At 36.0% G+C, this 14,307-nt stretch overlaps 1 protein-coding gene across 2 annotated transcripts in view; it reads left to right on the top strand.

Moving 5' to 3' along the window:
* The window catches only part of LOC128624479 (ephrin type-B receptor 1-B), a 404,526-nt gene that overhangs the window by 339,846 nt on the left and 50,373 nt on the right, over positions 1-14,307 (top strand). For both annotated transcript variants that reach the window (XM_053652162.1, XM_053652161.1), the window contains exon 10: positions 13,034-13,219. In XM_053652162.1, the coding sequence (XP_053508137.1) occupies positions 13,034-13,219 (186 nt within the window). The remainder of the gene's footprint in view (positions 1-13,033; positions 13,220-14,307) is intronic.

The following is a 14,307-nucleotide window of genomic DNA, read 5'->3' as shown; positions in this document are numbered from 1 at the left end:
CAAAGAGGGACTAAAAACGGAATGGGATGCTTAACAACGCACATGGGTCTGATGGTCATATGTAAACATACTTTTGTCAGTATAGAGTACATTTGGTATGGAAGCCCTGAACCACTTATGAAAAAAATTATGAAAAAAATGTGGAAGTGCTATATTGTTACTTTGACCTAATATCACATAATTTAGACTTAATAACTCTTTATTTCATGATTTGCAAATTCAAAGGTCAAGATGACCATTATGCAATTCAGTCATTTTAAGTGTTAGGAGTGGAAACCTTAACCAGATCTGAATGCATCTTTGCATCATTATGCACATTACATACATATATAATTATTACAACTACTACTGATTTTTTTAATTGCTGTGTTGAATTGAAGTTTACTGCACTGTGTTAATCATACCTGATGCTGCAGATTTTGACTAGACGTTGTTGTAATCACACTCTCCCCTGTCCCTGTGGAACTGCAGTAACCCAGTTAGTTCTCTGTGTACAGTTTGGATGCCCAGAAACCCAGGCCACACTTGTACACTTGGGTGCTTGAAAGAGCTCAGGATGATTTTACAGCACAATTGTGGAAATATCATCCCTGTCCTGTTGCTGAGGTTCATGGTAGAATATATCCCTCTTTTTACAGCTGAAGCAACATGTTGCTTGTGTGCTGTGTAGTCAAAATGACTATTCAGTGTGTTCTGCACTTTCATGGCCTCACAATAGCACTGTCGTGATCTTTCTGTCACTTTGGCTATTTCTGGTACTGATACACCCACAGACAGTGAGAGAGAGAGAGAGAGAGAGAGAGAGAGTGCTGGAAAAAGCATTAGAGGGCAGAGCTTGACCTGACTGATACCATCCCAGATGGACACCACACACACACAGTGTTAAATGTAAATGGATGGTAATGTGTATGAGCACTTGCTTTAGTACTCCAGATGTTGCAGGTTGACAGGTCTTTGCGGACAGTGCAGTTGGGCCGTACAACAGATTGTGAGCTGCAGCACCATCAGTCCTGCTAGTTATATGCACTTCATCTGATTCTCACACACTAGGGATGTAACCAGAATCTATACCCTAAACCAGATTTAAAACTGAAGTGGGCATGGCTTAAATAACTAAATTATTACTTTTGTTTGTACCTGCTGGTTCTGTTTCCCAAAATATAAACAAACACAATAGCAATTGTTTTAACTGAGCAGGTAGTTACTAACATGAATGAATAAATAAAAGCTGTAAATAAATTGCACTGCTCCACACATTCATGAAGTTTGTGTTTGTCCTGCAAGCTTCATACTTGTCTACGTGCTTGCTTGTTGCATTACAGTCCTAATGCATACCTCTAGTCTTAACCAGATTTTTTGAATCTATAAGTTACAGTACATATTAGAAATGGTTCTGCATTGAAAGTGTTGGTTACACTTTACACAATGTTTGAATTAAATCAGCACTGCATATGAAACACTTACCTGCTCTGTAATAATTTCACCTCATTTTCCTATCACACACTTATCTTGCTAAAACATTAAATTCAAGCTAATCGTTCAACAAAAACTTATTCAAGGGGGAAAAAAACCCTTTCCATCTGATCTAATGTATGCCCTTGGCAATATAGGAACTTAAATTTAAATTAATGTTGGGGGGGGGGGGGGTAATCTGTAATAAAATGGAAATAAGATTCCTTGTAAAATATTGATTTAAAGCCATCGCCTGCTGGTCTCAGTGTGATGGCTGGTAATGTAGAATACCTATAATGCACTTTTGCTCCATAAGGAATGACAGTTTAATAACTGGAAATATAGTCTCTTGGTGTACCTGAGAAAGTGGGGTGGAATATCCAATTTAAATGGCATTTATGAACTCGACCATATTCCACACAGAACATGGAATTAATAATTCTAAACTGATTTTCATTTATACAGAAATCCTCAGGGTCTCATATAAGATCTCTGGTAACTTTATAGTAAAATGACACTGTGCTGTCTAGCTCAGCTGAGAATATTAAGAAACATTACATTATACCTCTTACATCTAACTTACATCTTACACGTTTTATCTAACATTAAAACGATGTTACCTTTTTATCAATGCTTCTTTGAAGGTTTTTTTTTATGGCTGTCATGTCATAGTACAGAAAAATGGGACATAAACAGAATGTTTTAGAGCAAAGTAAAGGAAGGTTATTAATAGGAAAATGAAGAAGAAATGTTCCAGATGCTGCACTACCCCTAGGTCACTATTTACATTTAAGCAAATTTGTGATATTGATCATCTTAACTCCTTTGTGCAAAAGGTTAGGTTTACCTTGAGGCTTATCCCTTCTATTGATGCATGTGTTCCGACGACACTCCAATGGATTTGATCTAACATGGATTGGCAGGTTTTAGACAAACATGTGGAGTCCATGTCAGCTTAAGTGTATGCTGCCATTAAATCAGAATAAGGACATACAAAATACTCATGCTGATAATATAATTTGGAGTGGAAAAACTGTTATATGAAATTAGAAAATAATGCAAAATAGAAGCATTTTCACTAGTGGTCTCAGACTTTTGGACTGCGATGTATACTGTATGAAGCAGCCAAAAAGGGAGGACTATGCAATAATTAAAATCCCTGAAATGATTACAAGGGCGAGCAATGGATGAGTAAACAGCCATAAATTAGTCAAATCCAAATAGACAGAGGACAAGATCAGGGTCAGGTATACAAAAACAGCTCAGTAACATTGCAAACAAGGTGCTGGACTGAGACACATCATAAATATAGGAATGAACACTATTCTTCCAAACAATATTCCTTCGATTTATATTTTGATGATAGTGGTGGCATGAGCTGTCAAACACATCAGTCATAAATCTCCCATAGGAGTTCAATTGGGTTGAGATCTGGTGAGGGTGATAACTATAGCATATAATTTACATCATTTTCATCCTCAGTAAACCCTTCAATGCCCTTAGATGTGGGCAAGTCATCCTGAAAGAGTCCATTCCCATCAGAGCAGAAACATTTAATCAGAGGATAAAAGCAATCAGACAGAATAACTTTGTATTGATTTGCAGTGTCTTCTTCCTGAAAGTGGACCAAACCATACTGGTAAAATGCCCCCACAATATAACAGAGACCCTTCAGTTAGCCTGTATTGTTCTCTTGATATATGCCACATGCACTCGCACACTTCTCAAAAATATGTTGAAGGATGACTCATCTGACCATCATATTTTTCATCCCACAGCAGACCAGCGCTTTCTGATTTTTGCCCCACTGTATCTCAAATGTACATTCGTCTTTGTAATAAATTGTGTGCTGTATGCAGTGCAGCCTGACTACTCACTAAGTAGTTCTAAGCTTTCAGCCACAATTTCCAACTGTATTTACTGACGTCTTTTCCACAGAGCTAAATGTAGACATCACTTTAGTAAGTGTTCATATTGAAATACAGCCAGTTGAGCTGTCGTTGTGAATGAAGCTCCTGCCATCAGTGCACCAGTAATGAGCCGTATACCAAGTCACTTAGATCTCTTCCTCTTCACAATCTATAATCAAGGGTTAACTAGTTTCCAGCATTTTTATACCTACCACAGGATGCTAATTGCTTGCTAATTGTGACAGACAGTACATCTGGCTCGAAGTATTTGCACTACTTATGATTCTCAGCTCATTAATTCAGGCTTTTACATTAATTTATTAGCCACCTGAAAATATTTGTAGGGAAAATTAGCTGTTTAGATTAAGTTGTTGCATTCTCCACCATTGTATGAAAAGAAAAGTAGCTGTTTAGATTAAGCTGTTGCATTCTCCACCATTATATGTAATGAAAGTTTAGATATTTAGATTAAGTTACCTGTATTCTCCATGGAATATGTAGGAGAGACTAGCTGATCAGCTCTGAAGGGGAAAGTTGGCTAATTTAGTATTTCTGATCAACTATTTATCCAGTGATAAGCTGAACTTAGCGTATTTATTCATTATGCATTAGATATTACCTCCATAGCCACCAGCAATAATATCCTAAATGTAGTCAAACAAGCATTGTAGCAAGATCGGCAATTCAAGGCAGTAGACTTTGTAAAGCACCTAAGACATGTATATTTAAGAACAGACGAGACTTTATTAAACTATTCTACGACACAGAAACTAATCTAACACATAAACACATGCACATGCACACACACACACACACACACACACACACAAACGGGGTGATGATGGCTTTCGACAGAATGAATGAAGTTCCAAGTTTATAGCATTGTATGTTATTTCTCAGACCATGACCTGAATGAACCATCAACTTATTAATCTACTTTCACTTCATTAGAAGGGCTTTAATCTTAATATTATCTGAACCAGTTTAGCTAGAGTGTGGAGGTACTGTGCTTGCCTTTTGAGGGAATTTACTCATTATGTTGTGACGTTGAGGGGATTCCTGCAAGTTTTTCATCAGTGGTCTGGTCTGCATTTCAGTGGCGTCTCGGAAGACCAATCGGAATGATCAATGGAATAGAGTCTGGTAGGCAGGAGGTTTGAAGGTTGAGGCTCCGAGCACGTCATCTCCCCACAGATGTCAATTGGGGAAAACTTTCTGGCTTTGGAAGCTCTCCACTGACTCCACCGATTTTAACCATTTCTGGCTAGTCCAACCCCAGAATGTTTCCTCCTGTCAAACTTTGTCTTAGGGCAGGGTAAGCCATATTCTCCACCTATGACATTAATATCAGTCTATTGTCTCTGCAGACGGGTGGTTCCACACTTTTCATGATGTGTGGCTCAAACTTTGTTCCGAAATATTAACATATACATATAACTAGGGCTACAACTAATGATTATTTTCATAATCGATTAGTTGGCTGATTATTATTATTTTTTTATTAATCGATTAATCGGATGGGGGCAAACTTTCAGTACCTTTTTTGTTTGTTTATTTATTTTAAATAAAATCCACAAACTGAGTATTACAAATATAAATTCACACTAAAACTTAACACAACTGTTTGTCCAAAACAGAAAAGAACCCAACACACACACACACACACACACACACACACACACACACACAGGAATATATATTATTAATTTAGGACTGTAGTTCAATTCGGTGCTTTTTGTGAATCCATTAAAAAAATGCATAAGTACTTATATATAATATAAATATAAACTAAACAAATAAGATTGATTTATATATATATATATATATATATATATATATATATATATATATATATATATATATACATATACATATATATATACATATACATATATATATACATATACATATATATATATACATATATAGGTATAAAAGGCAGAACTATCCGTATCTGTTATCGGTATCGGCCGATATCACTAAGCTAAGAAAGAAATTTTGTATAGGTGCATCTCTAGTATTTATGCATTATTTTTTATGGATGCACAAAAAGCACAGGATTAAGCTACAGTCCTAAATTAATAATAGAAACTCACTTTCACTGCACCTTGTGGTTTCTGTTACTCACTGACTTTAGGAATATTATTTTAGTTATGCTTACTTTTGAGCATAGTGTTTTAATTAGTAATTACAGATCTTACTCGCGCTACACTCTATCACCGTGTCCGCATCGCACACAAGGATCAACACGGTCTTGTTACTAATAAATCACTTCCGTTATAATAAACAAGAGAAGTTACACTGCAAGCACGCAAATACAACATATAATGACAATAAACTGGAATAAGCTGCACAAACTCTGATTTATAAAGTTTGATCTTCTCTGCGGTATTTAATATAAAATTCCCCCCTGCCTTAGAGGACTTAGAGGTCGCACACTTTCTTCCTCAGTCACGTGACGATTTCGCCTCCGTCTGATGGTGACTGAGGTCATGTTGGGAATAAAAGGTAACGCTAACAAACAGTAAACTGAAGAAAGTCATTGTCGGTGACTCTGGGTATTAGGCTAAAGCTAGCGACGTCGCATTACGTGCGTGTGATGTCATGCGCTGTCGACTAGGAAGCGGTTTATACTTCTGGTTAGTAAAAAAAATGCTAGTGTTCTATTTGAGATGATATTACCTTTCAAAAGTACATACACTAGATGGTAGAGTACTCCGTGCATAGTGTAAGTGTACAGTACGTCATTTGGGACACAACTTTAGTATTTACTCTCCGAAGCCTGTTTTCGGAACAGAAGTAATGTAATGAGTAAATGTACCATGTGCAAATCAAATAAATGATAATGAGATTTGTTGACAATGATTTTCATAATCGATTATTATCGATTAGTTGTTGCAGCTCTACATATAACAACATTCCACCCAAATTTCCTTACTCTTATCCTTCAGAAAATCACTGAACGTACACACACATACCAAACATGACCTAGTTAGATATAATGATTACCTTGCCAAATATATTGGCCTAATACAATATAATAAAAGCCTAATAGCTACATTTAGCTTACATATATGGGTAATATGGTTTACAAAGCTTAACAGTTAGCTTGCTAAGGACACTAGTAAATATATACATTAATAAAATGTGAGGATTACAGTTTTGGATTATGGACATGGGTATGTCAGTTTACAGGTAATAATAATAATCAATTTGTGAGGTATGTGCTATGAATACAGATGATGATTACAAATTGAGTTATGATCAGTTAGCCTTGGTCCGGCCATCTGGTCTTGGTGCTTTGTTTACCTTAGCATTAAGAAGGCATGCAGTTAATTTAGATTGTAGTAGGTGAGATAAAGAAATTAGGTCAGAAAAAGCTGTTCGTAGAGTCTGTGTGTTTTCTGATGTTAAATGAATGTACAGTAGAATCTCAATGCTGTGGTCCAGGATAGGATTTGTATCTCAACCCGCTTGTGGCATCCTATGGGGGTGATTTATGGCTTGTTGTAACTTCCTGGCTGGATGGCCCCTCAGACCCATACCGTTAATGTTACTTAAGATGGCACTTATCTGCAACCACATTAACTGGGGCCCCTAAGTGGAATGTGGTTCACTGTTTTATCATTCTATTTTGTGGGTCGTATATGCTGCTTGTGCATTGAATAAATATGTAGATATGTAGGATACATATTTATTTAATTGCAAATTTACCTTTACCATATAAAGCATCAAAAATGGTTTTATTTCACTAATTCAGTTTTGTTAAATTATTATTATTATTATTATTATTATTATTATTATTATTATTATTATTATTGTTATTATTATTATTATTATTATTAGTAGTAGTAGTAGTAGTAGTAGAATTTCTAAAACAAAATAAGGCTGCATTTTTATGTTATATTGAGCTAGGATGAATAACACAGTATGTGCCATTTGAGATTTTTGTAACAATGATATAGCAAATAGCAAGTTAAAGAGCAATTTCAAATGAAACATAGCAAGTATTATCACTTAAATGAGTGCAAAAATTGCTAGCCCAGGCACCTGGACAAGGAGATCTTATCTGCTATCAGTATCCTATCAGTTTTTCATTCACGATTGCCCCGGTGAACAAACAGGTTCAGTAAGCTGTTGATCTAAATGTCACCAGTTATTTTTGTTTGTTTGTTTTTTACTTTACTCATCTAACAACCACAGAAAGATAAAACTCTATTCCCAACTGATAGGTTTATTTGAATGTAAAATGTTCCAACTGATTCATATATTTCTCTGTGATACAAAACACATAAATGCTGTGGTGCATTCATTTCCAAATCCCACCATCTGCTACACTGTGTACGTGAACTGAGGGTATGTTGTGGCTGCTGGCTAGACCTATTGTTAATAGTCATTAATTAGCTTTAATAGATGTTAGACACTGGGATGTGGACACAGGGACAAAGTCCCCTACAGTGCAGTGAAGCACAAAAAACTGTTATATAACTCTAATGTTGGCACAACACACAGTCACCTTACATTTAAACACTTAATTGAAATGAAGATGCTAGTCAGTCAGACTCAAATACTAACATGTTTACTGTGTGAAATAAAAGAACACCACAACGCTAGCCTGAATCTTAGCCAATGACTTTCTTCCATTTATTAGAGTTCACAAGCATGATGCTTTAATACCAGAGACATTATAAGTAGAGGATAAAGACTATGGCTATAGTCAATTAAATTCAAATATTCACTTATGCATTGTCTGTATTAATGCACATAATTAGCTTGTCATACATTTTACTTAAATTAAGTTAGGGGGCATTTTTAAGCCTAGTTAATTGGGCTCCCAAGCAAGCACAACACAAGACTGAGTGAGCCTTAATGAATTTTTGATTTGTTCAATCCTATCCTGCTATTCAGCTATATTTTGAATAATAGCTATTCAGAATAAGTTCTAAAATATATCATAGATTTCAAATACAATGTCATTTGAAACAGTATACATTGGATTGAATCAACATTTAAGTCTTTGCATTCTTAAAAGAAAACTGCAATTGCAAGTCCACATGGTTTTGGAAAAATAAGGCCTGGTATCTTCTTTGCCATGTTCCCAGAGGAACAGTCTGTGTAGTAGTCAGTTCTTTGCTTATGTAATATCTCTCTCTATTTCTGTCTCTCTTCGGGCTAGCAGGTTATAACACAGGACAATATTTGTGACCAGACCAGAATGAAATATTAATGCACATATTTATATTTCCATCTGTCAATCAGAAGCCTGTTAAATATTAAGACTTCTACCTCAGCAATAAATTGTTTGCTGCTTAATTAACATTGGATCTGGATTCCAAGCCACATTTCAAGTGTACCTGTGTGTTTTCAGAATTGCAGTAGTTTGACCTACACCTACAGTACAAACTCAATTTGTTCTCTGACTCGGTCAAGAGCAATCACATTTGTTGTGAATGCTCCTAAGGCTAATTATTATTTATTATTGTCAAATATTTTGTATGCACTGTTTCCTTTTGCTTTGTACCAGTAGCCTTGTGAAATCATTATTTGTAAGATGGAAAGGAGAATATGTTTTTTGGGATAATGTAATCTTGTGGGAGAGTGATTACATTGATATCTCTTCAGGATGGTAGTGGGAGTCTGTAGCCTGATTTGAGTGTGTGTAGTTTTGGATGTCATTTGAAGATGACAGAGAGAGTTTGTAGTCTTGGATTGCTTCATAACATGGTACACTCTTAGACAAAAAAAAAAAAAAAGATTCCTTAAAGTTGGTTGGGTACTTAAGCATGCTTGGCTTTCTAAAAGTGTTCTAATAAAGGTTTGTGATGATATAATGAATAGGGATGTCACGATGCCAAAAATCTAGTAGTCGGTACCGATACCACCAAAAGTACACGATACTCGATGCCAAAGTCGATACTACGGTGTGGATTAAAAAAAATTAAAATAAAAAAATGTTCAAAAATAAAATAAAAAACTCCTGGTGGACATCCTCCTCTGGCTAATACTGGCAAAAAGAGAGAGAGAGAGGGGGGGATATTTTAGTTATCAAACACTGTCTCACAATGACTAATAAAACAGTAGGGGCTACAAGTGCTAGAGCGCACTCCTAAACGCACACACACACACCTACCTTATACTCTGAATGCAAGCATTAGTTTAAATTCACTGATATGGTGGCAGGCCAAAAAGATTTATTAAAATCATTAACATTTCAATAATTATTTGTTACATTAGGCCACATTTTGCTGACAGGACACAGGATGAATGGCGATGCATGGTGGCCCATTAGGAGGTAGTTTATAACATTGCAATGCGTTAGCGTCGTTAACAAATAACTGGTTATTGCAAACATTACATGGAGCATAACGTTAGTTTGTTTCACGGCCACAATGCTAGCTGCCTCAAGCAAACATAATATAGGACCCGTCTTTCAGGTGCTTCACCAAATTCGAGGCATTTCCTCACTTTGTCTGAAATGAACGATAGCACCGGTTGCACACCGGCTTCAGAGCATCAATTATATGTTTGTTGTCATCCGACTGGAATGCAAAGTATTTCCTTATTTGACTCTTACCACCTTTCCTCTCAACGAGTCGGGGCGGAGATAAATTTCTGTAGTTTTTCCCATGTTCTTGTAGGCGTTCTTCTTCTTCTTTACCACTTGTGGACCAACTAAAACACTTACGGGTATTTGCTGCCCCATCAGTTCCGGAAGAATTGCAACACTGGTACCTTTATTACCAATGGTACCTACGCTACTGCAGACAAACAAGTATCGTCCCGTTTTAAGAATGTTGGTACCGACTTGGTACCAAAGTACTGGTTCTTGTGACATTATTATTTCATAATAATGAAATAGTCTGTTATAAGGAACCTTTAGGGTTTTGTAATAGCAGCAAAAGAAAAGCCATTTAGGGCAAATTATGCTAGATTTAACCTTATAGTGCTAAGAGTGTAGATAGAGACCGCAGTCTTTTGTAAGGTGATAAGGGGTGTGGGTGACTTTATAAGATGGTAGAGAGTGAATGTAGTCTAAGACTTAGTAAGATGAATAGGTAAGCACTAGTTTATGATTCTGTTGAATCTACAAGTCTGTGAAATCTACAAGTCTGTGAACTCTATCCTCTAAATAGGTTCTTAATTAGACCAACTTGCATCCTTGACAATGTTGGTGAGAAAAAATATATACTTTCAGAATCATTCAGAAACTAAATCACAGTATTACAAAGATTTAAAAGATTTGACACTTTGAATAAACACCTTGGGGCATGCTGTTATAGGAAAATAATCACTAACAGCATGGTGTATGTGACCTGAAGTGTTACTGTTACCATCCAAAGGTGATTGTTTTCCTATAACAGCACATCCAAAAGTGTTTATTCATTTTATGCTTAACTGTTTGTAGTTACATTAATGTTGTGGAACATCCATGAGACAAGTTATTTCTTGTTATTACTTACATTATAGCAGTTATGTCATTCCCTCAGCAGTTAAAAAATCTAAATATTTAGAAATCTTTCACATATCAATGATTATAGGTTTTTATTTATTTTTTTATTTTTTATTTTTTATTTTTTTAGGTGTGTGTGTGTGTGTGTGTGAGTGAGAGAGAGAAACAACTCTTTTTATATATATTCCATTTTCTATTATACTTAGATTACATGGAGTCATTCAAGTCCATGCTAATTAGTTTTTATTATAGAAATAATTACTATAACCCTATGATTTTAATTTGATTTAGATATGCAACTGCTGCTATAGTTGCTGTTATAGAAAATGGATCAACACCTTCTCATCAATCACCTTCAAGAATTCAACAGTGCTATGGTCCAAATACCTCATAGGTTTACTCAGTCATTAAAGGTGTACAATAGAGTTGGAGTTGTATGTTGAAAGTCTGAAAGAAGAATTAATATAACATGTACCTTTGGGAACATAGATTTGAACAGAAGTTCATCTTGACACTGAAACCATGTTGAAACATTGGTCCTTATTTAGCTCAATTTAAGTTTGAAGTGTCCACCAATTATAAACATAACAATCGTATAATCCTGATCCAACACTTACTTAAATAAAATGATAGCTAAGCCATGCTGCCATGAAAGAAAAAAAAAAAAAAACAATGCAAAAGTTTATGAATTTCAGGATTTCTGATTTTCTTTCATTCCCATATTTAACACTTAAATCCTTAAAACAAGTGACCCTCAACATGCTGTTCTTCCTCCTGGCTACCCTTTACATGGTATGCTAAATAAGAGTAGCATGGATACACACAGGCACGCATGTAAATGGTAATGATTGTACACCCAGCTGCAGCCATTTCAGGTGTAAAGAGCAGTTTGGTAGAGTGTTGCCTTTATCTGTTTACCAGGTCCTGTGGGGCAGAGCTGCACAGGAAAATTGGATTTGACACTATCAAAACGCAGAGAGGGGGGAGTGTTAGAGCGGGAGAGAGAGAGGGAAGGAGAGAAATGTCAGGAGAGAAATGAGAGCGATGCTGGCTGAATCTTCAGTTAGCCACAGTCTAGCCTCATTACCACCATCTGGTGTTTCCAGTGTTTATACTGATGGTCTACACTGAGTTTTCAGTTTATTAGGTACCAGATAGGTGTTTTTGCACTTTTTATTTGTTAAATGGCAGCCATTTGCATAGAGGAATAAGTGTAGGGTGTTTTCAAACCTCAGACAACTCCCCTTGAAAATATTGGGCTGTTGTGGTTTGAAGTTTGCTTCATGTAGACTACAGTCAGTTTACTGTTGTGACATTTACAGTCAAATCTTACAATTCTCTTCCTTAAAACTTTTGAATCATTCATCAACCAGTTTCACTCTTGAGCTGCTTTGCAAATGCAGTAATTTTCTTTACCATTCAGCAAACATTAGCTTATTTTCTGTCCACAGAGACAGTCAGTGATGCAGCATGGAAATCCTTTGGGATTAAATGATGTTTAGACTAGTTCATGCTTCCTCAGAATAATTTTAAGATTGTAGGAAAAGTGTTTGTAATGATAATTGCTCCACAATTTTAGAGTATTTGTTGTAGGAAATTCATTGTACAGTTACAGAAGTAGCCTTCCACATGTTTTGATGGGAATTTTGAAAGTTTGAATGGAAATGTCAAAACATGGGCTTTAGCATAATTGCTAAGCAAAAAAGATGTACTACTGATCGGTCATGAGTTCAAATCCCAGGACTGCCAAACTACCACTGCTGGGCCCTAGAGCTATTTCCTATTTCCTAAAACATGACCATACATGACAATTATATTATTCTATTTGGCATTCTGTTTCCACCCATATATAACCATACTTTTTTTTTATTTAATCTGTATACTGGATTTGGTTGTATTTTTTGTGATCTAAAACAGTGTTTTCCAATCCAGTCCTCAGGGCCCATTAGACAGTCCACATTTTTATTTGGCTCCTCCTTGATGTTCTTAGTTACTTCATTCAACTAAGGACTGCCTGGGTGGTCCTGAGGACTGGGTTGGGAAACACTGCTCTATAACATTTGTCTCAGCTCAAGTGTTTAAAATGTATTGAATGAGATGTGCTGAACCAGGACAAAAACATCTGGGCTAAAGAAGCATTAGGTGAAGTGCAAGACTCACTGAAAGAGTCTGGGAGTCTCTGTGATATGCCAGTGATGTATGGACTTTTGAACTGTTCTAGAACTTTCTTTGAGACCAGATCTGTCTAACTGCCACTCCCCCATGGGCTGCCCAACCCTGCCAGGCTCACCAGGGATGAAGATATACATTGATCCATTCACCTATGAGGATCCCAATGAGGCCGTTCGTGAATTCGCCAAGGAGATTGACGTCTCCACCGTCAAAATCGAGGAAGTCATTGGAGCAGGTGAGCTGATCACTTTGTCTATGTAGAAGTAGATGCTGGCCATTCTGATGTGATAAAGCCTTTGAAGGGGATTTTTTTTTAAAGGGAAAGCCCTGTTAGCTGTTGGTAAGGTCATTCCAATGAGGTGAAAAGGGTCCTTGCTTAGTAAAGCTGGTTTTTAGTTCTATTTGATTACCTTTTAAGATCATTACGTCACACCATATACAGTAAGATGATCCCAAAAACACTTTAAATGTATAACATACTGTGATAACAGGTTCTCCATGTCAGATTATACAATAAAGATCCTCTAATGATAGACCTGCAATTAAAGAAAATGAGTGATCCAGGCTTGTGCAAACTGAGAGAAGATGAATAGTCAACTACTTTTTAAATTACTAGTCTACTATTGGTCTAAATTTTGTAGCCGTATAACCCCTAATATTTATTGATCATGTGAGTGAAATGTCAGACCCTATTTTTGTTGACAGTGAGCATTATATTATGCAATACTTTTAAATATGCGAGAGGAGAATACATTTAAATGTGCATCTATTAACTGTAACCTTACCTTGTAATGCACTTAGTATTCTAAGTTCCTCTCTGCCATTCATTTTTTAAACCCAAATAGAACCATATGATACTAAGGCCATGGTGTAAAAATGTGCAAAATAAAGATTGATCCTAGTCTTTACTGGGAAATATTGTATCAAAATTGGCATCCCATATTTGTTGCACATTTGCAAATTTTTTTAGCTTGCTTTTCTACTGCGCACTTCTTGTCAATTCTTGATCAACTGTCTCTGTGTAGATGCAGAATCAGAGACGTTACAATTCCATTTTATTATACAATCCTGTTTCATACGTAAATAAGGTTGATTTGAGTTGCTTGTATATAATATTTGAAGCATCTACTTCCACTGGAGTGCACCTGCAGGTATCACGGAAAAATTGCTAATTGCAAATGAAAGTTCCAATGCAATTATTATGACCGGAATTTTGTCCTCATAAGTTAAATAGCAATATCTAAATTATTTGTTCTGGGCTTTTTGGTTTTATCAGTAGAAATACTACAATACTGTATATATACTACAATACTGTATAATAAT

Source organism: Ictalurus furcatus, chromosome 20 (assembly GCF_023375685.1).
Source record: "Ictalurus furcatus strain D&B chromosome 20, Billie_1.0, whole genome shotgun sequence".
Taxonomy (NCBI): domain Eukaryota; kingdom Metazoa; phylum Chordata; class Actinopteri; order Siluriformes; family Ictaluridae; genus Ictalurus; species Ictalurus furcatus.
The sequence above is the reverse complement of the archived record's forward strand: the minus strand, read 5'-3'. Positions and strand labels throughout refer to the sequence as shown.